General features: G+C 40.3%; 1 protein-coding gene across 2 annotated transcripts in view; it reads right to left on the bottom strand.

The window, feature by feature from the left end:
- aff2 (AF4/FMR2 family, member 2) overlaps positions 1-27,872 on the bottom strand; it is a 199,190-nt gene that overhangs the window by 119,082 nt on the left and 52,236 nt on the right. For both annotated transcript variants that reach the window (XM_084718806.1, XM_084718804.1), the window contains exons 2-4: positions 22,733-22,853; positions 12,104-12,752; positions 10,761-11,191 (exon numbers count right to left, since the gene is read on the bottom strand). In XM_084718806.1, coding sequence (XP_084574932.1) covers positions 10,761-11,191; positions 12,104-12,752; positions 22,733-22,853 — 1,201 coding nt within the window. The remainder of the gene's footprint in view (positions 1-10,760; positions 11,192-12,103; positions 12,753-22,732; positions 22,854-27,872) is intronic.

The raw sequence follows: 27,872 nt of genomic DNA on the forward strand, positions 1-27,872 counted from the left end.
AATTAAAGTCTTGACTGTGTGAACCCATGACATCAGGTACATGCCACTGCTGGCTCACTAAGCCCCCAAATCACTCCAGCGAACCATGTGGAAGCTGCAGTTAAAGTGCAGGGATTGACTGCCGTGACCCCCGGTCAACTATCACCGGGAGCCGCTGCGTGTCGAGCGCTCGGTCCTGGCCCCTGCTCGAACCGCAGACCTCAGACTCACCAGCGATGCGTGGCTGGAAATTTTTAAATAACAGCAGTTTCATCTGACCGGCCTCTTGAAAAATGGCCAATTCAGATGGTGTGAAGGGGGTGGGGGGGATTTACTTAGGAGCAGGATGACGGCACTCTGAGGGGTGATAATACACACAATCAACCTCTTATAGAGGCAGCAGAGATCAATGCTGATCATTGCAGCTAATCCAGTCAACAGAGCTATACTGTTAATCCTCAGGGTAAACAGTTCATCTAGAATCATATCCTGTCTTACAAAAAGCATCGCTTAATAACTAACTGCTCTGTGGCGTCTGTGGCCATAAAACCACAATACTGTCTGTGTGAGTGTGTGAGTGTGTGTGTGTGTGTGTGTGTGTGTGTGTGTGTGTGTGTGTGTGTGTGTGTGTGTGTGTGTGTGTGTGTGTGTGTGTGATCTCTCTCAGGAGAAAGCAATCTGTGAAAAGTACAGAGAAACGCAGTGATGTACTTTTGACTTTGTCTGCAATGTTTTAGCTGATGCTGACACGCTATTCGCTTACTCGCTGCTTGTACGTCGTCACATAACATGACATAACATCACCACTTTGTTATCCAACACCACCCCGTTCACATGGAGTCATTATCACAGAGCACTGCCTCCTCCAGATCATCTTGTAACCGAGGGCGCAGATCCCAGTACAACACACAGTGGTGTACTGAAAGAACGCAAATGTTCAGATAAACAAAACTTTTAAATCACTGTCCAGAGTATTCCACAGGCCATTTTCAGAAAAAGTCTATTTCTGGCTTTATATGTGAATAATAACTTTTTTAATCAACTAAATCTTTCAACTTCAAGACATGTGATTTAATAAAAGGTCAGTTGGTACCTTCTCTTGCATTCACCTTACTTAAAAGTCTTATTGCTCTTTTCTGTAATACATTCAAATGTTTAGTATAGAGCTGCTTGATAGTCATTTGCAGTTATTTTGCTTTTAAATTTTGGTTGTGATATGCCATACTTTTAGTAGGAATTACCATTTTTGCATTACAATTTTCAGTTTTACTGAAATAAATAAATAAAATTGTTATAATGTGACATTTTTTTGGAGTCTGTACCAAACAAACATCTGTTCTTACATCCGGAGAACAAGATTTTTAGTCCAGAGCATCTCTGCAGCACCACACTTCTTTGTTATAAATGGATTTTGTCACATATATTTTCTTCAATCAAAAAACCTGCAGGTGTCTGCACTTGGCCATATTGTGATTTCAGTAATATCATGTTCAGTTCTGCAGCCCTAGTTTAGTATTTGCCTTTTTTTTCTGCAGTATGCACAATAGTGAACAGTATAGAATGAAGTGCAGCAGAATCTGAAGTGTCCTTGACAGTCCGATCCCTTTACACACTTTTCTCTTGATATATTCTATATGAGCTTTCCAAGCTTGTAAAAACCAGAAGATGATCTCAGCTGTTAAAATCTTGAACTTTAAAACCCACAGAGACCAGCCCGGGCTGCTCCTCTGTGATCTCTCTTATCGCCGGGTGGCTATTGCTGTGATGACACCCCGGCAGCACCTTCCTGATGGGAGACCTCCCCTCCGCTATTTGGCTGCGGTGTATTTCTCCCCGAGCGCCCTCCTCCCTGTCTCACTGCAGCCACTCCAGAGCAGTTTGATTCATTGGACTGTATTCTTTGTTTCTAGAAGATGATTTTACGATCATTTTATTATCAGCATAAAAGCTAAATCGTTCCATCTCCCTCTCTCTGCAGAGGCAATTAGTCTGCTTTATGAAAATCAAATAAATTAAAGCGTTAAAAAGCTTTCACTGGGTCACAGAGGAGCCTTGAATTCATACGACTGATATCTGGTATCACTGCTGCAAGTTTCTAGAAGGTACGTGGTGCCTATAATTATATAGGTACTGATACAGTGAATGGTGGTGTCACGAGTGTGTATATGCGTCTATGTCTCGGTCGTGAGTTGACAGGCTGCCTGAGGGAAAGAAGGGCCTGATGGGTATTATGCAAATGAAGCCAGCTGTTTGCTGCATTGGCAGACTCCTCATAACTCTCTTCTAGTTCTGCTGGAAGTGAGAAAATATTTTATCCCTGTTTTCCTCATCCCCACATTCTCTCGCCTCTTCTTTATTTCCTCAGAGAAGGTATTTCTATATACAGTAATTTTATATACACCCCCCTCTCCACATTTTACCGCTATTCCCCCGTGTCTGCCTGACTATCCATCTGCACTGTTACAGTAATGAATGTACAAACAGGGAAAGCTTCCTTAAGCATTTGTTGACTTCTACAGTCTGGAGTAAATTATTCGGAGGCTCTAAATCCATAGCTCACCGAAAAACAAACACACGATTTTCCGTGAATAGGTCTCATGTTAATTCAGATATTTTATTTCTGCAGCCACTGCAGCTTCTGTCCTCATTGTTGCATCTTCCATCTTTCTCTCCAATATTTTTCTTCATTTTTCACTTTTAACTCTCCGCTAAACTTCAAATCAAAATAGGTTTCACTGGGACAGTAAAATATATTCATATTCAACTGTCTTTCCTTTTTTTTGCTCCTTCTGATGCTCTCTCATCCATACCAAATATGACTGCTTCACTGTGGTTATAGACTGTTACTGATGCATGTTTCCATCAGTATATTACAAAGTAAAGCATCTTAAGATTTTTCTTTTTAAACACACAACATATAAGTTCTGCCCCTAGATGTAGTTTGATGATGTTTTTAAGAAGCTTGGGATCATGGGAGCTGTATCTATCTGACATGACTCAACCAGAAATCATATTTCACGTCAACAGCTAGCAGGAAACACACTGTTACCTTGAATAAATTACAGCTTTACCATTCTTGGAAACATCTGCTACTAAACATCTTTGACTCAATTGTGCTCATAATTGTAATCTTAAAGGCAGTATTAAAACATTTTTGGAGGATTGGAGCAAGCTACAATACAGATGCTATAGCTAACCTTTTATCAAAGAGCTCTCTAGCAGACACGGAGCAACACTGGCATTGATTTGAAGTTATCTGTCTATCACCTGATGAATGTGGATGCAATATTCACTGTCCTTTTACCTCTGTTTTGGTCTCCACCAAATCCTGAGGGAAATATCTGGCTCTTTAGCTGCTAAACGCTTTACTAAGTTCACCAGCTAATTGCTAACTTTTATTGGTCTGCTGTTTGTTGCTTGGTGGGGAGGTTGCAGTGGGTTTATCACTGAAAACAGCTGCATGATATTGCTTGAAACAGGGTTGAAGAGAGCAGTGAGACTGAATCAAAACAGTTAAGTTGTGGGCGGTAAAACCAAAACGATGAGCTGAAAGATGCTGAAATGCTCTCGACAGCACTTGGCGACAACTCTCTGTGGGTTCATTACTACCATTGTACTTTTTCACATTACAAAAGTTGCTAAATGACCCTGTCAATTGTTCTCTTGCTGTGATAACTGTGATTATTTCAAGCATTTTAAATTTGATTTGCATCACAACTTATGACTTTCAGGTTTCAAACTGCCTTGTAAAAGTCATCTTTTCTGTCAAGCTGCCACTACATAAAATGTTATATTGCATAAATTTGTTAACACAAACAACCTTGACTGTCCTCACATTAAAGGGACAGTTCACCTCAAAATCAAAAATAAATTTTTTACCACTGGCCTGTAATGGTATTTATCCATCTAGATTTTTTTTCATTCAGGAACTACTTTCTTTCTAAGCAAACAGAAAGTAGTTCCTAGAAGATTCTACTGCAGAAATAAAGCAGAGAGTAGAAATTATTTTATATTTTATATTACAATATAATATTGGAGAAAAGGCAGACTTTTGCACAGCCAAACTCCCAAACTCTGCACCTTACACCAAAACAAACTGTATGGATAAATAGCACTATAGGTAAGGAGAAAAATAGGCTACGCATATTTTATTTTAAAGTGAACTGTCTCTTTAAAGGGCACAAAGCAGTACTGAGTAAGTCCATCTCAATTCTCTTTAAGCAGCTTCTCAGGCTGACATCCTTTTTTATAAATGTATATTCCCACGTTCACATTTATCAAACCAGTGTGTTATATAAAGGCAGGATCTTTTCATGCAAAAAGGCATAAACGAATGCTTTCTCTGAGAGCAGAATTGATTTGGTTGGTGTTAGCCTCATGGTGATTACTGACTGGAGGTCTTAGTCTACCCTGCTTCTTATTTACCGCTACATTAGTGGCGAGGCGCCGTGTGCACCTCCACACACGCCTGACGGAAACACCACAGCAGGCCTTCAAATCAGTGTGAAATTACATCAGCTCTATACTTTGAACTACATGTAAATGAAACTTGTCACAGTGCTGTTGGAAATGTCACCTGTCACCTCCATGTTTACCTTCTCGCAGCCTCGCTGGCGGGGCCTCACAAATATACTTGTACATCCACTTGACTCGAACGTTGTTTACCTGAATGAGAATGCAATGGTGACTGTGAGCAATTGAATGTCACTAAAAGCATAGTGGCAGCTCGACTCCATGCGAAGCAAACGTTTCTGTAAAGGATAAATGTTTCTCTGATAGGAGTCTTCTTTTACCCCTTTAAAGGGTAAAACATAACATTTTTTCCCTATTAGTCTATTAAATTTATGTAACTTCATGATACCTTAAGACTTGGTACATTGCAAAGGATTGGTTTAAAGGTATTTTTACATGTTACGAGAATTTTGAAAAGCAATACGATTTTTATATTAACAATTCATCAAATGATTATATGTAATGTGGACAGTGGTCAGTCATACCCACTCTGCTCTTCCACTCAGCTCTACCAGAAGTTTTAGTATCTTTCAGGTGCTTGGTTTGGGTTTACAGCCTGCAGCGTCACTGCTTTGGTTCAGTGGAAAAACGCTACCTTCCCAACACCCAACAGCAGACAGACAAAGTTACCAAGGTGTCAACTGTCGCCATGAACCCACAGAGAATAATCGCCCAACTTTTCAGCTCCTTGTTTTGATTTATAACCCTGACACTTTATTGTTTTGGCTGAGTTTTCCTTGTCTCGTGTAATTTCTAGATCTCTGCTAAAACGTGCTAAACTAACCCTGCCCTGCACCGAACAGAAGACAAAGACAGTGACTAGCTAGTGATCACAAAACAGCATTTAGCAACTGGAGTTGTCAGGAGTTGGTGGTAAAAGGACAGTGAACATTAGACTTACATTTGCCAGATGGCCACAGATGTGTCTCCAAACGAATGACATTGTCACTCCATGTCTGCTGTATATAAATATGCTTGCCAACACATTACAAGGTAATAGATGTAAATGTTTATTTTTTAACTTTTTTCTGCTGTCCCCAAGTGTCCAATTAATTTCTCTCAAAGTTTGAACTGTTTTGGTTATTTTACATTTGAGATTTCAGTTTTTCATTTTCTCTCTGTTGTCTTTTCGGTGGTTTGAAGTGGGCAGGACTCATTTAGGAAAAAAGCAATCAGGATATAGCAACATTTGAATCAGAAACGGATGACAGCGGCTCATCAAATCTGATCGAACCACTTCCACACTGTCCTGATGAAAGAGATTAGCTGCGTCGCTGAGTTTTAAACTCCCAATAAATATGTAAGGATGCTTTTATTAACTTTGATTGTAGCTTATTTATTCCATTAATATTTAATGGAATAAATAAATAATACATGTTTTCAGGAGTGTTAAAGATCCCTTTTACACATGTGGAACGACACTTTCCCTCATTGCAATCTACAAATATGCAAATATCTTTAGTTTCAAAGTGTAACCAATGATGAGATGATGTCTGTTAATCTTAAAAGTCCGTTCTCAGTGCACATCACACTAATGTAAATTTCATACTGGATCATGATTAGCCTCAAACTAGTTATGATGTCATAAATTCTGCTTCTGTTACATTGAGATTTAAACTTTCCTGTCTTCTTTGCACGAGCCTCATTCTGCACAGTGAAGCTCAAATATCTCAGACAAGTTACAATAAGCAAAACAGATTTGAGTGATGACTTTAAGCGTTAAGTGTGTTCTTTACTTTACGTTGTTAATAATTCATTATTCTTCTCTGAGTTTTGTTTTTGGTGCATTTGACACAGCAGGTATTGACAAGCTGCTGGCCGCTTGTATATGTAATGAAACTTCAGCATATCTCAAACTGGATCAAAGTGAAATCACGTGGTGCCTCACACTTTGAGCTGCTGACAACAACTAAATGTTTCTGTGTGTGTGAGTCCAATGGTAATTTTAAGCCTACTGTAACTGTGAGGGAAAAGATCAATAGTGTTACAGTATCACTCTGCCTCCCTCTCTCTCCCTTGCGCGCACACACACACACACACACACACACACACACACACACACACACACACACACACACACACACTTGGGAATAATGGGCTCGAATCAATAATTCTATAGCGCTAACAGAAAGCTTCCACAGCAGTTTAAAGGCTTATTGCACACATGGACACACACACACACACACACACACACACACACACACACACACACACACACACACAATCACTGAACACTCACCAACAGAACTGTGAGCCAAATATTGAGTATTTCAAACACAGTCATGGCACCTGAACTAATTTGAAAACCGTTAAATGGAAAATCAATCATGCTGATTCACTCCGCGGGAATTTCTTTTACTGCTTTTGAATTCATGTGACACATTAGGACTACCGCTGTTATTACTGTTACTAACTTTCAGTTCATACAGTCACGCTGCAAAAATAAACTATTTCTTTTGACTTTAAAAAAGTTAGTGTCTCTACTGCCTTAAAATTTTAGCTGACTGTTTTTTAAAAGAAGGTTGAGATAATTTTGTAAAGATCCAAAACAAATAAACTTTTCCGGTCAAATAAACTTGATATTATTTCAGTTGAGAAAACATGTTCAATAAGCTTAAGATATTGAGTTGAACCAACAAACCTTCAGTCAAACTGGCAAAAATTTCTAACATTTTTCGTAATTTATTAACCTTTAATATTTGAGTTTTGATCCCAGCACAAAGTCTTTAGATTTCATTAAGTTTTACCAGCTACTAATCTTTTGTTGAGATCATTTATTTTTCTTCTTTAGATAAACGTGAGTCTTTAAGTTCTAGAAAAAATCTATTTTAAAAATGATTGCTCAATTTGACCATTTAACTATTACCTACTCTTGCCAAAAGATTATTAATGATTATTTATTCTTATGACTCATAAACAGACACTCAGTCATTCAGCGAACATTTGGAATTAATTTGAACTCAAATTAACATGAAATGAGCAAACAATAACAAAAGTTATGGGTCAGAACTGAAATTTCCAAAGGGGGACGCTGCAGCTGAAGAGCAGCAGGTATTTCAGCTTAACATGTTTTAATGTTTGATGACATGTTGTGGTCTTTTTATTATTTATTATAGCAAATATATTACAGATGTCTCCTTTAATGAGAAAAATACAACTGAATTCCTGCATGATTCCTTTGTTTTTTTTTGTTTTTTTTTTACAGTGCACTAATCAAAGGGTAAAAATGTTTGCTAGCATAAAACGAGTGTCAGGATCCTCTAAGTCTTGGTTGTCTGCTTCAATCCTCTGATTTGCTGCTATTTGCTGTTTAAGCTGCAGAACACATCCAATAACTCATCTAACCAGAACAAATACAGCGATGATAAGGTGCTGTAATCAGTCAGTCATTGTCTTCCTCTATCCCTGCCTCATCCTCTCCACCCCCCCACACCCCCCAGCCCTCCATCTCACATCATCAGTCTCCCCTTTTTTCTCTCCCGTATCCTTCTCTTCCTCCCCCTCAGTCGGTATTGAGTTTACATTTTTTTCCTTCCAACAAACTCTCGCCGGAATAAATATGAGAGGAGTGAAAACTAAACGGTAAGGAGGCGATAACGGAGCATCCATGGATGTGTGGGTGAAACAAAGTGAAAGAAAGCACTCACGGCCATGAATGTACTTACTCTCGCTCCTCACCCTCCATAAGAAAGTGTTGAGAGTATAAAGTATATTTTAATTCCGTCCCTGTCTCCCCTGTCTCCCTTGCTTTCTCCTTCTCGGTGCCATATGCTCAAAGCTCCATCTCGGGCTCATTTGGAGTGCTACACACACGCACACACACACACACCAGCTCTATCAAAGCACAGGAACAGCTGGCTTGCTCGATATGGATGACTACTCGCCTGTCAACCAGTTTCACACAGCACACACACACACACAATCAAGCCTGGTGTTTCTTGCTGTTTTGAAAATGAAAGTGAGTGAGAGATAGATGCAGGGAGGGAGGCAGCAGGTCGGAGAGTTAAGTGAGTGAGTCAGAGAGTGTGAGTGAGAGACGTGTGGAGGAGTTTTGCATTGTCAGATTCATTTGACATTACAATTAGCTAAATGTGTGAATATTCACCATGATATCACTTAACGAGCGCTGGATTTGACGAAGAGAGACTTGCGGTTATTATTAAAAAAATGCAAACATGGGTTCACACCCACGAAATCAGAAGCGCAGACAGTATGTGTCACTGTTAAACAGCTCAACCAAACGCTCATGAATACATTTTAGAGTCTATTTTTGCCAGCTAGGTGTGATTTGATACCTTCAGAATAATGTTAGGTGCCTGTAAGGAAGGAGGGGTTTATTTCAGCCATCATGTCTGCAGCATAAGCAACACTATATTAAGTGCTAATTGCTCAGAAATGAAGGCATAATAATTTGTTCTATTAATGTATTAATACTCATTATTTATTACCGTATGACATAAGTTGGTTATGCCAAAATAAAATGGAAAAATTCTCTGGTTAATTTCCATGACACATGATTTTACGGAGGAAAAACAATTCAGGGATTTGTCGTCCTTAAGTGTAAACTAATCTGTTACGAGAAGAAAAGAAGTTTGATTTGATGGGAGGTGTGGGATTGTTCAAAAGTCTGTTGTTTTGTTGGTTGGGGTTTTTATTTCAGTCAGTTCATTATGAGACTACTACAGACTGTCAAAATTTCTAATTTACACAAATGCGTGTTTTGTTTTTGCTTTTTTTTCGCTTTCCTTTTCTCCCTGATGTGTAAACCAACTGAGAAACAAGGCACAGAAAAGCGCTGCTGCATCGCTCACTACGAACTGAGAGTTGCACCTCTGACCACACCCCATTTAGTGATGTCACGCTTCAATCACCTGCTTCAATAGCAAAACACCAGCTGTTATACCCCCATCCCTTTTTTAAAATAAATATAAATAAAAAATTATCCTGAGCAAGAAAAGCTTTCTTTTTGTTTTTAATATAATCTGTTAAATGGTGTCAATCTTAGTATCCTGGTGTGCACTGCAATTTTGTTCTGTGTTTCCTGTGGTCTATCCTGCACCAGCTGACACCCAGGAGAGAAACACTGCTGTGCACAGGGTATCTTCAGTTTATTTACTTCTGTTGAGTTGGAAATATTTTGCTTGGGGTTAACATGTAGCTTATTAACCAGTTACCACATTAACTAATATTAACATTTAGCTAAACTGTTATCTAATTTGTAAAAAAATGTGTTGGGATAATGTGAAATACTTATCAGGGAGCCATTTATTACTTAGCATCCAGAATATTGTGGTTCAGTCAGTTTCTGATTCTACTAGTCTGATCCAGTGTACGAACGTGAACCAGTTTAATTTTGCACCAACCTATTAAACCAGCATTTATTTTAAAGTGACTTTCTGGTAAGTAACAAGAAGGTTAAAGGAGGCTCTCAGTGCAGGAACTGTCCTCACAATCATCTGTGCATCGTTCAGCCGGCCTCAAGAAACGTAACTACCACATCACTCCTGGTTCACTATAATCCAAAAATCCACAAAAATGACAAGTACCAACAACATAAACCACAACCTTCTGAACAGACAAATCACAAACACCAACAAAAAGTAACATTTGCAATTTGAAACGCTAAACAGCAAACTTATAAAACATAGTTTTGTTATGTCTGCTGTTCTGTTACAGCACTGGAAGGCATCATGGGATATGTGGATGGTGTCTGCAGCACTTGTATAATCATGTGCATCACAGCTGAGCAGATGTTGTGCAGAGCTAAGTTGCTAACTAGCTGGTGAAACACATTGCTAGAAAGTAAATAAACACTGAACTTATCATTTTGCCTTTTCATTATAACTCTGATATAACCCTGTCGCTGACTGTTTGCTCTGTTAGCGAGGCAGCTAACCAGCTGTAGTTTGTCAGTACAGTCAGTAATGGAGCAGATGGAAAGGTAAGGTAATCTGCTTACGTTTGTCCAGTTAAAGTTACTGTGTTAGTCTGTGAATACAAATTCAACACTTCCTGTATGTTTCAAATTAAAATCCCTCGAGCGGTTCACTGGATAGAACCTTGACAAGGATTTTATTGTGAAAACATTTACAATAAACTTACTGACTCGCTATGTTTCAAGCTGCATGTTCCACTCGGGAGCAGCTGAGTCATGTGTAACACCTAGTGGTAAAAGTTGGTATAACTGGCCTAGTATTTGGCTTAATATCCAACCATATTGGAATTTTTTAAATCGGCCCCACCCTGTAAGTCGTGACATGTTCTCTTACCTCCCCTGCATGGCTGAGACTCAGCTTTGGCAGTTTGTTCTTCACATTCCCGGAGTTTCCTCCATAAGTCTGACTGTTGTTAAATCCCTCTGGAGCCACTAGAGGGGGTTTAAGCTGGGGAGAGTCACTAGGCGCCTGGTCCTGGCCATCCATTGGCCGAACGTATGCTGTGGGCTTCTGCTGGACTGCGATCGGCTTCCCTGATAGGCTACCAGGTGGAAAGGTGGGGGTGGTCAGTCCAGATGTGGGAGTGGTTAGACCGGGAGTTGGCGTTGTCAGAACCGATGTGGAAGCCAGCGGGGAGGAGGACGTAGACAGGTGAGACCCCGTCTCATTTTCAAACGGGGAGGATTTAAAATGTCCACCATTTTCTGTGTTAGTGGAAGACTTAAAATGGCCACCGTCCATGGTGGAAGATCGAAAATTACCATCTGTAAGAGAAGGAGAGAGGAGAAAACCAAAAACAAAAGTCAAAACTAAGCAAAGCATCGCCTGTTATTTTGTGGAATATTGGTCTGCTCTGTGCTGTCAAAATCTAATGAAGGTTGAATGACAAAAAAAAAATTCATCCAGATGGATGGAGCCAATCACAATCAAAGCAAATTATGCGTTGCATGGTGGTTGAGAAATCAACTGAAAGATGTGGTTATCATCAGATGCAGATGTTAATTTTCATAAATCCCGCCCAAAAGGTGATAGAGTCTGTTTGGCACTGAAATTATTCATTCAGCACTCAGGGCTCCAGCAAACACAAAGATTTTCCATGAATATCAAAATATAAAAAGTCCCCTTTTTGTTGTGTGAATGGCAGGTTTAATCAACCACATTCTGAGGCAGGACCCCGTACTGTTAAAGGAATAGTTAAACATTTTGGGAAATGTGCTTATTCGCTCTCTAGACAAGAGTTAGATGAAAAGATTGACACCAACATTATGTTTGTACACTAAATATGAAGCCAAATCACACAATTCATTAGCTTAAAGTGGAATTAGACAACTGTTTTGCTTTAACCTAACATTACAAACTAAAAGTGAAATGGCTATAGAATAATGACATTATCCATGTTTACATTGGCTCCCTATAAACTTTGATCGCTGTTTTTGATGTTGCCTGCTGTGGGCTGCAGTTTGAGCATCCCTATTCTAAACCATGTTTTAATCAATTAACAAAACAATTACTGCATCATGATATAAACTGTTATCTTAAAATTACTGTGATATATTTTGACCATATCGGTCAACCCTTGTAGCGATTTTTTTCACTGAACTCTCAGATTGAAAGCAATAAGTGTATCTCCCAAAACGTTGACCTTTTCCTCTGAAGCCTTTCTGTGTAGGACTCACCTGGGAGAGGAAGAGTTTTGGAGGAGTGTGAAGAGTGTCTTCTCCGAGAAGAGGAGGAAGAGGAAGAGGAGGATGAAGAGGAGGAAGAAGGACTCGAGTCTCCTTTTAAACCAAGTTCATCTTTAAGCGAGCTAAACAGCTCTTCGTGCCTCTGGTCCTCTAACAAAGACATTTTCCCTCTTCCACTCGGAGCTGCTGTGACCTGGCCCTGCCCGTTCTGTCCTAACCCCAGAACGAGGCCTGCTCCTTGGGTGCTCTGCCCGTGGCCCGTCCTCGACCAGTCCATGGAGCTGCGGGACTTTTTCGAGCTCTGATGCGGGATCGCCGTGGCGCTCGATGACGATGACGTGGTGGAAGCAGGAGGTTGCATGGAAGTCGAGGATGTGGAAGATGCGTTCCCCATCCTCTTGTCCCCACCTCCTTCTGCTCCTCCTCCACCTGTTCCTCCCCTCAGGGCTTCGGTGAAAAGCTGGGACTCCATGGCGGGTCTCTCTGTCGTCGAGGTGGTCGGCGTCTGCAGGTTGTTGCTGCCTTTGGGGATTCCCACCAAGTGGCTCTGGTTAGAGTGGCTGGTTAATAGGTCTTTCATTTCTTCGTAGGAGCCCAGCGTGTTCTGGACGCGACTTGCCAACGCATCACCTTTATTAGTCTGAAACGAGAAGAGAAAGACAGGAGGGAGGACGAGAGAGAAGAGTATTAATTAAGTCGTCCATTTTTCCATTTCTCTGTGCTTGATGAAAAGCCCTCTTTATTCATCCAGAGAGGAACAGCGAGAGACGGATAGGGTGACCACTGACCAGACATCAGGACGAGATGATTAATTAAACACATGCCACCCTTAAGAGGGTCCAGTCCAGGCTGGAGCAGTAAAATTAATGGGGCAGGAATCATTATTAGCCTGACCCCAGATTCTCAAGCAATCATCGCTTGGAGGACAGTGCGGGACTTACTGATATATGACGGTGTAGCACCTTCAGCTGCTACGTGAGATGTTCCTCAGAATAGCTCCAGAGTGCCTTTCGTGTCAGTCACTGACAGCTCCTTTAATGATGGAACTACATGATTTGATCATTTGGCATTTTTGAAAGGACAAGAGCAATCAGCAGTGGGTTCAGCAGTTCTATATTTGGAACCAGATTCTTGCAAAAAAAAAAAAAAAAAAAAAAAAGCCATGAAAAGAGGAGGGAAAAGTGAAGACCTGTAGATTTTTATCCAGTTCTCTGACATTTCTTTTCTACCTGAGCAACAAACTGTGAAGCAAATATTAATCATGAGCCGAGTCTGAATTATGCAAGATCTGCAGCCTATAATTTAATATAATTTAATCGTGACATTTCATCAAGAATTGCAGACAAATGATGAAAACTGAAAACACTGAGTAAGACCGATGTGAAATGTGGAGCTGTAATTTTAATGCTATAACTTTTGTAGTTTGGTCAATAGATCCAGGTTATTTGACACCTGGTACTCTGCTAATAACCCCTGTGGTAACATGGAGTGGACGTCAGTGTTGTGTATGAAGATACTCATGTTTTGGTTAATGATGAACTGTACCCGTTTGCAACTAATGACTGTGAGCATCCACACACTGTGATTTACAGTACCAACGTCTGAGAGTGCTCGAGGGTCCATGAGGGCCTGAGTGACATAAATTTTTGTCATCAGACGGCTCTGTGTGGACATCCACGTTGTGACTGCACGGCCATTACGCCAGTTACAGAATACTGTCTGAACATGTATGAAACATGTCCTCTAGGCCAGTGGTTCTCAACTTTTTCAAATTGCGACCCCAAGAAAAATCAAGTAGGTGCTTGCAACCCCTTTTTGTGCTAGCTTGTCATTTTAAAAGCTGTTTCATTTCTTGTGGCTGCCTGTATTTTGTATGTTTCTGAGTGCTTATCCCTTATATTGAATGTCTTTAAGGGGCTAGCAGTACTGAGAGCTGCTCTGCTTGTGACAATATATTATTGTATTCTCTGGCAACCCCCGCAAATTATCTTGAAATTATTCCCGACCCTCATGTTGGAAACCACTGCTCTAAGCGGATTTCAGAAAGTGCAGCTGTCCATGTGTACGTCCTTTTGGGAATATACCTCAACCCGACCCAACCCTTATCCCTATCCCTAACCAGAGAAGGCACTTAAAACAGTATTCTGATGGGGTGGGGGTGTTGCTAGTGTAATTTGCAATTCAGACGTGGCTAGCGGCATTCCAACGGAAAAATCCCATATTTATTTTTGTGCAAATTTTGCCCGCCATGTCTGAAAAAACAAGTCGGAACATTAACCACATTGGCAACAAATTTGAAACAACACATCCAGTTGAAGCATCCAACCAGTCTTGGGAAATATCTGGAGCGAATGTCGACCACACAAAATCATTAACAAAGGGTGAGACCACGAGCCAACATCTACAAAGTTCCTCCACTTGAGTCAAACTCATTTTGTAAACGACCAGTTATCTTCATTTCCCAACAAAAGAACATTTATACTGGACTACACTGTAGGACAAAATGGAAGAAATGAACATGAACTTTGGGACTGTGAACTTCAAAATTCAAAATTGTGAACTATGAATGTGAACCAGTTGATTTTAATCCGTGTGAACTTAACTTAGTTCTCTCTCTTGTGAAGTGTGAACTTGCACAAAACTGGCTGCAGTGTCAAATAAAGCAGGTTTAAAGGTTGAAATGAAAAGAAGCTAATAAAGATCCTTTATCTAATTTTCATTAGACAAAGGACAGGGATTATTATTTGGAGAGGTTAATGAATTCATGAATATTTAATTTATGTCCAAAGAAAGTAGAAGTTTAACTAATCACAGGCAATATTTATGGAAAGAGGATCAAGTTACATGTAACAATAATGAATAATATATAAACTGATTGCACCAGTCATGCAGATCTGTGTGTGAGGCTGTCAGGGTCGATTTTCAAACCACATTTGTTTTCACAGTGGTCAGAATACAATCACACATCTTGTACATCAGTTGTTTTCCTATGCAAAACAGCTCCAGTCAGTAACCAAATAACACTGTTATAACAGGCAATGATCCATGGAGAGGTCTTATTGCTGAGGAGGGAATACTCGGTGTGTGTGTTTGTATGTGTGTGTTGGACACTTCACAACCTTACAAATTAGTATAACACCACCCTTGCATTTGCTCTAATGGAGGGCAATGTAAGCATCATTTAATGCTAATTGCTACACTGTGTTGCCCTTTTTCATAATCAAATAGGTCTGATAGTAGTTGAAGAACAGGGTGAAACTGAAATGGATGGCTTGGTCTTTGGCACAAATCACACAACCATCAGGAACACTTAAGCACCACAGATTTTCAGTGTGATCTGCCAATTATTTCCTGAGTAACTGATTAATTGGTAACCCTGTGAAATGTCGAATCATTAGCATGCTGATGGTTTTAAGTCGAGATAAAATGAGAAATGCTTTTTTGCCCCTTAGATCACATCCCTGGTCATATTGAGCATCCATTAAAGATATGCCAAAGAAAGAGAAAAGACCTATTTCTTTGATTCTTATATCAAAATCCAATCATGTTTTCCTACTGTAAAAAACGTGTGTTTACATAGGCAAGAACCAACCAATAGTATATGAGCAGTCAGCAGACATTTCACTCACAACCACATATCAACCTCATGGTGGCGCTAGAGGAAAAGTCAGGGAACTGCTTAATTCAATATTATTCATCGTCTGAGAATTCTGAATATCTGCACCACATTTTGAGCCAGTCCATCCAGTAGAGGCTGAAATAGTTGAATCGACAAGCGAGAACTTTGACCTGCTGGTGTCGCTGGAAGAAAATCCGGGGGATCAACGAGGTCAGAGATGTTCTGATATCATTTTTCATTCTGATAGCTGAACTTTGCCTATACAGATGACGTTTCTCCTTTTCAGAGATCACAAAAAAATTCAACAATACATACATCAAGGGGTAATAAATTACTTGATATTATCGATCCAGGATTGTACTCTGTATCAGCATCCGAACTCGAACCAAAGACATCGGATTCATCCTCTGGGGACCATGAATGTCTGCAGAGGATTTCTTGGTAATCCGTTCGGTAGCTGCTGAGATATTTCAGTCTGGACAAACGTGGTGCCCACACAGACACTGCTATTAAATGGAGCCACGGTGCTAGCATGGCTAAAGGTTACTAAAACTATGAATGAATTATAAAATAGACACAATCAGTGGTCATTAAATCAACTAATTTATTAATAAAATTGTTTCAGCTCTAGAGTAAAATCCTATTCATACTTTGGGACCTCATATAAATCATCTACCTCCCCACCCAACCCCAGCCCTGTACATACTTACTGTAGCTTCAGTGCATTTGTGTAGATAATGAAAGGTTGTGTTTCACTCAAATTTACGGATCATATCCCAAGGATTATCTAGTGGCAGAAAAATAACTTCTACTTAACCTCTCGAGTGCTATTTTTCAAGTGCCAGATGAGTCTCCTGAATTTACACCTCATGCTTTTAAAGCTCTTACTAATACTTTCCGCTGTAATGTACACAATTCGCAGCCTGTAAGAGGAGGAAAAGACATCCTCAAATTATTGAGAAGCCGATTTAAGTGGGTAGTATGAAATATGTAGCCTGGTAATCAGACGAATCTGCAAGCTCATGTTTTATTTGCTCTGGCCCCCTCTTGCTCAGACCATGAAAGTATCAAGGAGAACTCGATACAGCACTGGAGGTGAGCCTCCGTTCATTTCTATGAAAGCTGCTCGGTAGTGCATGAAGCCAACTCCCAGGGACAAAGTTACTCGGATCTTCTGCATACGCTTCCACATCGTGCCGCCCATAGAGCAAGAGCACTCGCTAACTTCCAGTTTAGCCCTACACCAACTTAAATGAGGATAAAATGATTTTCTAGACTTTCCAAATGTTATAGACTAAAAGGGTGAAATTCTGATGGTGAAACAAGTGTGTGTGTGTGTGTATCTCAGAACAACCACATACAACTTCACATACAATATTCATCTAACATCTCAATAATCATTCCAAGGATCATAAGGTCAGACAACAACACAGTTTAGAGTTGTTTTGTTGCTTTGCCCGCTTTCTATGTATGTTACAAACATAAATACACAGTTGCACCTAATTTTCTCTGTCATAATCACTCATTTTAAACGTCTCTGTAATCTCACTGCTCGGCTGTTGACTACTGATCTACATATCATGAACCATGATCCAAATTCCTTACTTGTTCAGTTGTCTGACAACAGAAAACAAAAATTTCAAGCCCAAGTAACTGAGATGATCATTTTCAGAGGACTAATGTTATCAGAGGGGATTGGGTTCAACCAGATCTCCATGGGTCAGACCAATCTAACATGAGGCAGGTTTGATACGATGACTGCGCAGAGGAGTGCGACCTTCTCGGCTGTTGAGGCATTTTCATAAACCATCAAGATGGCCGCTGTTGTGGAACTGTAAACGAAGTGGATGGAATATTTTCTCTAAAGAAAAACAAACGACTGCAGTTAGTTTTTTCTTTTCATAAGAAAGATCTGTCTGCTGTACTTCCGACAGAATCCGATAAATTTAATTTACCGACTACACTATGTCACACGTTTGGCTTCTCTGATTGGTTGTAGGTCCATCCAATTACATCCAGATGCATTGTGATCTGCTTTCAGTGGTAGCGCCCTTTGGAAATTGAAAATATACTGAGAAAATATATAAAATATAGATTTCCAACCTGATAAAGGATGTGACTTTATAAAGGAAATGACAGAACTGCACAGGACTAAGAATACAGAGTATCTCAGCAATTATTCAAAAATCACAGGTGAGCCCCTGGTAATCTGATCTCTCATCTTAAAGCCAAGACAGCTCCTCGTAGTTCTTTTGTCCACAAAAAAACTCAACTCAAATCTATGTGACTGGAAGAAACATTCATCTCCTCTCGCATGTCTTTTCTTCACTTCACTGTGTCTTCCATTTTTACACTCTAATAAAGCAAGAAAACCATGAAAATACCCAAAAATGAAACAGGGAAAGGAATCAAGCCTTATTTACAAAAGATTCATATAAGAAAGGAGAGAATTGCTTTCAAATAATCTTAACAGATGTAATTTCTGCGTGTGCACACACATGCACACAAACACTACACACCGTGGCGAGCCAAAGTTAGCTGTGAATAAATTAGCCCATCTCTTCTCCATCTCAGGCTCATGAATAAAAGATCTGGTGGCTGAAGAGGAACAGAAAACACATTTACAGAGAGGCAAAATGGAAAACAGAGGAGAAAGAGAGGATGAATACCTATGTGTGTGTATGTGTGTATGAGTCTGTGTGAATAGATCATCCCAAATAGCTGCTAACAGCATAACGCTCTTTAACAGGATTAGAAGAGGGATTAGCTAATAGCTGACAGAGAGTATGAATACTGGAGAGAAGAAGAAGGAAAGACAGAACACGAGACTGACGGACACATCATAGATATACAGGTACAGAGAGAGAGAGACCGATGGAAGAGAGAAAAAAATGAAGAAGAGAGAGACTGGGACTGATAAAAGTTCTATAAATCCCATGTGATAATGAAAAAGGGCTGATATAGATCTCTACAGGAGCAGTTCAGGAAGTTCAGTCAGCACTTAAACACAGAGAAAGTGCACAGAGGTTGCGGAGGCCGAGGTAAATCCACTGAATTGTATGAAGTAAAGCAACACCCACGGGGAGAAAAAAAAAAAAAAAAAAAACGAAAGAAATTGTTAGTGTGGCAAATAAATCAGCTGAAGAAAGTGGCAAGGTGTGCCAAAGCCGTTTTTCAAGTTTAGCAGCACTGAGAGATAAACTCAAGAAGTGTATGGAGGAGAAAAGATTAGTTGGAAAGAGCCGGAATATGAAAAAAGCAAACATGTTATTCCTGTGGGCCAGTCACTTATAAGATGTATCACTGCTCCAACTTTTATTTGAATTACTTCTACCTTCAATTATCTAAATAATTTCTACCTTTAATTATTGTTCCCTTGTTAAGTTAATCACTGTAATTAAAGAGAGACGGGCCGATATATGCACACAGCATACTTCAGTCACATGCAGGTATGTGCATGAATACAAAATCTTACATTTATTTTGGCATTTTGCAAGTTCTGAAATTATTGTCAGCAATCTTAGATTATAAGGATGTACCTGAATCCAAACAATCCAATGGAAACAGATATATTTTGCTCATTATTTGAAAAAAGTCAGCTCCACGATTTACCTTTGCATAATTAAAAAGAGGGTTGCATCTAGCTCAGTTGATCACTGATTTAATGCCCCAGTGTCTGGAGCCAGGTTTTGTTTTGTCTGTTCTGGGCCACCGTAGAAATTCGGCGATTCAACATGGTGGCCTTTCTGGAAGAGGACCCACGCCGTCTGTAGCAGCTTTTTCTTTTTCTGTATTCTGTCAATAAATGTCCATAAATCTCACACTGTGCCTTTAAATGAAAAAAGACAAAACAAACTCGACTCAAGGTCCACTTACTCGCTTGTTCTGGAGCTTTTGACCCGTCACTTGTTCCCATAGCAGATTGAGATTTAACAGTTTTTGTGTCTGCACCGAAAGTCAACAGATTAAATCATACCCAGCCCCAAACTAAAGTTTGTTTATCTTTTGATCACACGATCAAATGAAACGAATCCTCCGTGCTGTAACCACCTGTCACTTATTTGATGAGACAGCCTGATGAAGCACACCTGAAATAAATAAATGAGAAGTGAACAAACAATCTTCTTTTTTGGCTCCAATCACTGCAATAATTTAAAAAAACCTAATGCATCATCCTTTTTTTTATGCAAACAGCAGCGGTGTCTGAAATATCACCCTTCACACAGCCCGGCCCACAGTCATCCTTGCTCTGTCCTCACACACAAACACACACACACACCATGACCTCACCTCAGCGCCATTAATTAGCTGGAAACAATTAGTTGGAGTGTGGAGGCACCTCGGATTAGATTCATTATCAGAACAACCTCTCATGTGCTGCCGTGGCCCCTGAACCTCGAGCAGCGTCTTAAAGAGAGGCCCCCGCGTCCTCTGCGCTCAGACACAGCAGCAGTTAAACACATTCTGTCAAGATCCAAAGCCGGTCCGTCCCAAGGTCGATACACTCGGCGGCATAACCAAGTGTTGAAGTGCCTGGCGGTAGCAAATGAGAGTTAACAAACCAAAATCAATTTTATACACAGGGGCAGGATAGTGGCCATGGATTTCATGCATGGCTGCTTCACTTTCAGCTAAAGAAGAAACAACACGATGGCATCTCAAGTGCCTGAGATCGGAACAGACCGCAACCTTATGCTCGAGGATATTAACACTATTGGCCTGAGAGCATGAAGGAGAAATGGTTACAATAGCCTATAATGATCAATAGGCCGTCATCATCTTTATCATCCACAAAAACAGCACTGAAATGCATTATGGTACAAAAAGTGTTTGGATAATTGTTGGTCCGCAATAACAATTCCTTTCAGTTGATTGCTTGCACGAGGCAAAATTGTTTCATACGAGCCTAAATCACAAAGCGGGGCTGCTTTAGAGGAGAGTGGCCCATCCTCGCTGATTAGTACGTCGTAAATTCACTCCATTTGCCCAAATGAAATTCTGGTGTCAGGTATGTCCGTTCTCCTCGCGCAGATATCAATCAAAACTTCACAGCGACATATAAAACTGTCTCCTAAACAGCTATGAGAGAGCACTCTGTGTGGAGAAAGCAGCACTCGGGGTAAAGAATCACAGCTCAGCCTGCTTGTAAAGACGAGTGTGTGCAGCTCGCTGATGATATCTTATAAGATTGTTTTGTGTTTCACGCCTCAGACACTTACTGTTTGCTAGACATCCTTTAAACTGGTTATTTTAGATTCAAAGAAGTATTTTTTTTTTTCTTTATGAGTTAGATGAGGAGATCACTGTGTTGTTATGTATACAGAGCTGGAGCTGTGACCCAAATAATCTATCTTCGGACAGAATTAACATTACAGGTGGAGGTGGGGAATGAAATATTCAATGTGCTCATCCGTAATTTAACTCATTGTTCCATCTGGAAATGACAGGTTATGGTCTGTAATAGACTTTCAGCTGAACAAAGTCAAAAGCTGGAGGGAAAGACGTGAGGCAAAGACACTGTGAGGTGAATTTTGAGTCAGAAATCATCTCTGAGTCATAACTCAGTCAATTCTTAAAGTTGAGCAATGGTCAATAATGTCAACGGTCATATTGTGCAACCATTTAATAAATGCCAAAAAGAAAAATAAAATCAATTTCTTTGTATTCATCAAAATCCAATCATTTTCTTCTCGCATATCAAAATATGATATGTGCTTACATCGGCTTGAACCAAACAATTTCAACCAATAACGTCATGACATCCAGCCATCAAGCAGTCTTCAAGTTTTAATGGCACAGAGCTGAGATTCATTACTTAACCCGGTACGTCAGGTTGTGACACTTTTCAACGTTCAAATCAAATTTCTCCCAATATTACTCAGTAATAAATCACAAGGAAGCTCCTGAAATGCCGTTTCATCTGGACTCGAACACAGATTTGAAAATATTGCTATTATTAAGAGTGACACAGGATTTCATTATTTCAAATGGCCTTATAACTGCAGAACTTAACTGAGAATCATCATGTTTATAAGTTCTGTTCGGTTTCAAAGTCACCAAGTGATAGTCAACTGTACATCCATGGGTATGTTGCAAATAGGAACTGCTCATAACTCATTCAACATACTTCTAATGGTGCTAATTTGCCTTATCATAAAAAAGTACAGGCTTAAAAACAGGGCTGAAAAGAGGATACTGGAATTAGAAAGTCATTTCTGATGGATCTTACATTCACAAAACCTATATTTAGTATGCAGCAACATAAACCAGTAAAATGTGATAACTTCACTTATAATCCTGAAATATCTCAGTCACCAATGTTGATGCACAACAGATTCCTCATCTGAGTCTGGGTCAAACTGAGGCTCAAACTATTGTTTAAATATAATACAACTGAACAATGTATCCTCTAACGCTAATGCCAATGCTAATCATTGCAACGTACACTGCGCTTTCCATAGTAAACTGTACAAGCAGTGGTTTCTCAATGAGGGAGAAAGAGTAGATGAGCTCCCGGCACGTTTTCAGAGATTTTTAAAAAAAATTAGTTGAACAAAATATGCATCATAGCAACGTATTTTGCATTATTTAAAACGTCTTTAAAAATCACCACACCTCCCCCAAAATAACAGGTCAAATCCGAACGGAGTTTCAGAATCGAAGCAGAGGGAAACTGCTACAACAGCTAACATTAGCATTAAGTTAAAAAATATGGCTCTGACATCTTCAGCTGAATAATTAACATGCTGTATCACTTTTTTCATTTGTAAATGAACGGAAATGTAAAAATGCCCATTTTTTATTTTAGGTGTGAATATTTCTTGACAAACTTGCGGTCTACTTTATGCTAGGCTGATCTCCTCCCAGCTCACTTTGCACACAGACACAAGAGTGGCATCAACTTTCTCATCTCACCTTCGAAAAGAAAGAAAATAAGCGAATTTCCCAAAACACTGAACGATCTACAAATCATCAACGATCCATTAATCAACCACTCTTACTTTATAAGGTTCTCCAAACAGGTTGAATCCAGTTGAGAAGAGATCTTCATCCTGTTGGACCTCCTGGTTCCTCCTCTCCCACTCTCTCCTCTTCAGGGCGCTGCGCTCCGACTCCAGATGACTGGAAGGACACAAAGAGAAAAGCTTGTTAGCATCTCCCACTGAGGCAGACACATTGCCTGGCACCAGTGAGACCTGCTGGTATCTAATGACTATCGCTAACAAGTCATTTTTTGGATTCGCAAAGAGCTTTGGCTGAAATTCTTTTCCTGCAGCGTGATTAGAGTAGCTGGGTAGCTGGTAAAGGGAAATAACAGGGTAAATCATGTCACTGCGCCGTCTGAAAATGACTCAGATTCCACTTAACACATCAGCAAGGGAAAAAGAAATGAGAGAAACTGGATTCTGGTAGAAGTTTCAATGTGACAGCCAGAAAAGATAGCTTCTATTAAACACGGATTCAACAAAGTAATGTAGGTGAAAAAAGATCCAACTTGATTAATGAAGCTGAACGATTATTTAAAATTACTAATAATATTTAGACACGGGCTACTTATCAAACCTGTCTCTCTGACATGTCTCTGTTTCCATTTCAGTCACTCCTCACCTCACTTCCAACACAAGCTGTCTTCCACTGAAACTAATATCCGGATAATCCCTCCCCATTAAACACATAAACGGTGACCTAAGCGTTTGGACTCACGGGTTCAAAGACTACATGAAATGTTTTATGTCTCTTTGAATCTGCTCAGCACTGTGGTTAAACAGTTATTTTAACTCGGGACTTCTGAATTAATTCCAGTAGTCTGCTTGATCTTCAAACTCCCACAAAATTGTCCCATGTTACTGCTGACCCCCATGTCATCCAGAACTTTATAAAAGTTATCACCAAAAGCTCTGCTGTGCCTTGTTTCTGTATCTGCATCAAACAAATACTTTTTTCTTCTTGTAAAAAACAAGATCAGCCAAGGTCAACACAGGCCTATTAAAAAAAAAAAACATGAGGAATAGCACAAAGTTTGTTTCGTTTGAAGTTGTTCCTCCAATTTGCTGCAAAAGGTCTGTTGTGTCTTGGATATGAAGAAACTGTATGAAAAAATAACTGTCCACACACTCGATCAATACTGCACACGTCTGCTCAGCCTGGAGGTGATTAGCTTAGCTTAGCATAAAGACTGGAAAGAGTGAACAGCTCATCTGGAGTTCACCAAAGTCAAAAGTATCCCAACAACCTAAAAGGCTGCAACATGTCATGTTTTTACATAAAGAGGAATTTAAAAAATGACAATTTGTGCTTTGAAGAATAGTATGGGGTTAGCGAGCCTTTTTCTTGACAAAAGCTCAGCACGTCACTGTACCTAACTCTTTTACATGACTGTTACTATATGGATATAAGGCCACAGTAACTCCACAGCAGTACCACGATTATCTTTTTGATAACAGCATTTTGAGCTTTCCATCCTGAGTGTGACATCAGAGGAAAATGGCCACCGGGTGAATATGGTGAATAACAGATATGGTGCTTACGAATTATGCAAAGTTACTGCATTTGGTATGAAAGACTTTGTTATGTTCTTGGTTGCTGCAGCAACTCTTTAGCGTCTTCCAGAGGGCAGTATAAATTTAAAGGGCATGAACAAGATCACGCACAATTTGTCTGGCTTTTTGTTTCACCTGCATTTTATATTTGTGAAAGGCATTAAGAATAACAGAGGCCAAACAGAGTACATAATGAAATTAAATGAACGAGATAGCAAATGATAATCTTGATATCCAGTCTGTGAGGGGAACCAACTCACAGAGAGTTGAACACAGCACGGACGATAAATTGTCCGTTCCTGCAATATTAGCCCGAGCTAAAAGGGCAACCCTTTTACAGTTCTTTCTATTTATAATAAGGTCAACATGATGTAACATATGCCATTAGCCGGGTGCTTTCATTCATGAGTGCGTTCATTTTTAACGTAGGTGGCCCCGGTGGGAATTGGAGTCCTAATCCGGGCCGTGTTTATGACGTGTTGAACCCACTGAGCCACAACGCGCTGCAGAGGACAGATGCATTTATGTCCTGTCACTGTGTCATTGGAAGGATCCCGATAAAATTTGCTTTTAATGTTTCAGCGTTCCTACACTGCTGCTGCGATGAACTATGGTTTGCTGTGCTGAAAGCCAGAATTATTGCTCGTGGAGCTGATTCAAGATTGTTTCTTGTGGCATTTAAAATATGAGACAGCTGACAGTAAACAATGATAAGAATGATCGGAGGCGAGGGAGAGTGGTCTGCGGGGAATAGAGCGGGTGGTGAAACCCAGGTTTTTGGAACATTTTCCTTACATAAGCATGTATTTTTAGCAAAAAAAAAACCCTTTACTGCACAGTTACCGATTCACCCTGCCCTTCTCAACTCTTTCAGTCACCAGCCTCCGCCGAGAAATCTACAAGCTGGCAGCCAAACTCGAATCTCAGAAGTACAAAGTACTGTGTGTGCATACGTGAGTGTGTGTGAGCTCAAGTTATGCATGAGGCTGTGGCCTGCTGACCCAGGAAAGGGCATCCTGTTTTACCACATCCACTGCCGAGAGATGAGACGGGCCGGCTAATTAGCGATCAACACAATTAAAAGGGACTCTCTCTTTTCCTCCACCAGACCTTGCCTTCAACATTTAATCCGTCAGCAAGATGTGAGTGGGAGGAGGGAGGAAGAGCGGAGAGGCAATGAGAGGGGGGGTGGGGGGGTGGGGGATCATGGAAGAGACCCATGGGAAAGAAAAAAAAGACCCAGTTTCAGGGCAACAGACAGTTTCTTAAAAAGGAAAGAAAAATAACAGAATGATGAAAGACAGAGTGGAGGGATGGGGAGAGGAAGGTAGAATAGGAAGAAGGGAGGAGCAAAAAGCAGGAAGGAGCAGTGGGAATACCAGACAAAATGATTGACAGGTTAGGTGTTTGTGTGTGTGCATGTGCGTGTGTGTGTGTGCGTGTGTACAGCAGTATACATAGATGTGATCATTGTGTGCGCTGGGACCGCTGGTTGACATGTGCATTGTCTGTCAGTGCAAGAAAGATAACTGACAGAGCTGTCACCGCGACAAACACACACACATGTATACAGTATACACACACACACACACACACACACACAGCACTGCGGTCCCATGCCACAGATCACTGTCTCTGTCTCTGTCTGTCACACGCCAGACATTCACACGGAGGGAATCAGGTCAGACGAGGTAATTAACACATCCAGGATTTATTTCTCAACATGGGGCAGGAACAGAGTACGACACTACCTGTCACACACGGGTTACACTGACACTCAGCCTTGTTACACTTCACTAAACTCACTCCTTCTTCTTCTTTTTTTCTTTAAAGGTTTTTGAACCATAGAGCTGCGGTCCACCAGGTCAGAACAAATCTTTACTGCCGGTTACACCGTGAAACTGAATCGACGTCACTTTGTTCAAATCAAGGTTTTTGAGATGAACTATTAACACAAAGTTGTATTATTACATTGAGAAATTTAATTTAACTTCAAGTTGAACTGAAAAAAAAAACAAAAAAAAAACATTTTGCCAAAAAATGAGTGGCATATCGTCTGTGTTTGGACAAAATTGAAGCTATCAAAAACAAAAAATCTAGGTTTGAACTTTTGGTATCTGACTCACAAAACCTGTAAACAATGTAAACCTGCCATTTCTGTTCTATTGGACAGTAGCACTGACCAATCACGTCTGAGCAGGCTTTGGTTGCATGCAGGTAAATAGTCTATATGGAGAGCAACGGAGGAAGAACTCACGAGCTAAAACGCTATCTTAGAACCCTTTGGCTGATGGTGATTTAGCTTTTCAGTAGCTTTTTTAAAAAAATGTCTCATCCCCAACTCAACATTCTTGTATCTGAAGTTAATAACTGCACTATAAACAACGACCAGCCCATGGAAAAGGAAGTCTTGGCCTGTGTATCTGTTATCTGGATAATCCTTAGCGACACCTGAAGCCCTGAAACGTTGGCCATTGCCCCCAGAGGCTAAAATGTCGCCAGATAATAGCTGATGGCTTCTGAGATTGTCCCGGTTCCGATTTGAACACTTCCAAGGTTAGCTGGCACATCCGCACTTTACTCTGTGTCACGATTCGAATCACAGGATTACATATAGAGCGCTGACTCCCCACTGGTGTTAGTTTTGACAGTCTGGTTATTTGTCATCATCACAGCTGGACACATTAAAGAGAGTCAGGTGTTGCCGGCTACTTTCAATAATGTGGGATGAACAAAAACACCGAGCTGTGAAGAGGCTGCCGATGACTCAGCAGCCGTTGAAATACTGACCAAATCAATGCTAACGCTGGCAAACTACCACACCATGCATTGTCCGAGTGAAATAAAAACAGTATAAAACCAACACTGTGGCCTTGTTGAATAAATGGAAAAGCACATCTTGTATCAATGTTCGCAGTCAGTAGCGTACTGCAAACGCTGACATCTTGTCTCCTATCCAATGATTGGTAAGATCACTCAGCAGCTTGAAACCTCCACAAATGAATAACAAATAAAAATAACAAATTTGAACTACGAATATTAAAAATGTATGTCTCGATCTCCAAATTCAGTTTTTTATCATCACGCTGATAGATGGGGTCTGTTAGCTTGTCTGCACTGCTGATAGATTATATATTAACAGATAAACACACACTTTTAAAAGAAAGAGAGTAAGAAATAAAAAGGCAGATGGATGATGGACAGATGGATGGACAGACGGATGGATTGGTGCGGATTAATAGCAGTGGTGATATCAGCAGTGGGCATACTGTCGATGTTGATATTTTCTGTGAATGAAAATGTAGCGATGGCAGCTTTCTTTCCTACCACTCTGCTTTCCTTCTGTGTGTGTTAATGTGTATGTGTGTGTGTGTGTGTGTGTGTGTGTGTGTGTGTGTGTGTGTGTGTGTGTGTGTGTGTGTGTCCTGAAGTAATGCTGATAGCCAGAGTAAGCTCTGGGAATTTAATCTCAGCAGAGCTATGCTGTGCTCCCCTGATAACTAAACACACACACACACAAACAGACAGACACACACACACACACCAGTGTCTCTAACACAGCCTCATCATCCTCTCATTCACTTTCACTGCACACAACTTC

The sequence above is a fragment of the Lutjanus erythropterus genome, chromosome 5 (genome assembly GCF_056507025.1).
Source record: "Lutjanus erythropterus isolate fLutEry1 chromosome 5, fLutEry1.hap2, whole genome shotgun sequence".
Classification (NCBI taxonomy): domain Eukaryota; kingdom Metazoa; phylum Chordata; class Actinopteri; order Lutjaniformes; family Lutjanidae; genus Lutjanus; species Lutjanus erythropterus.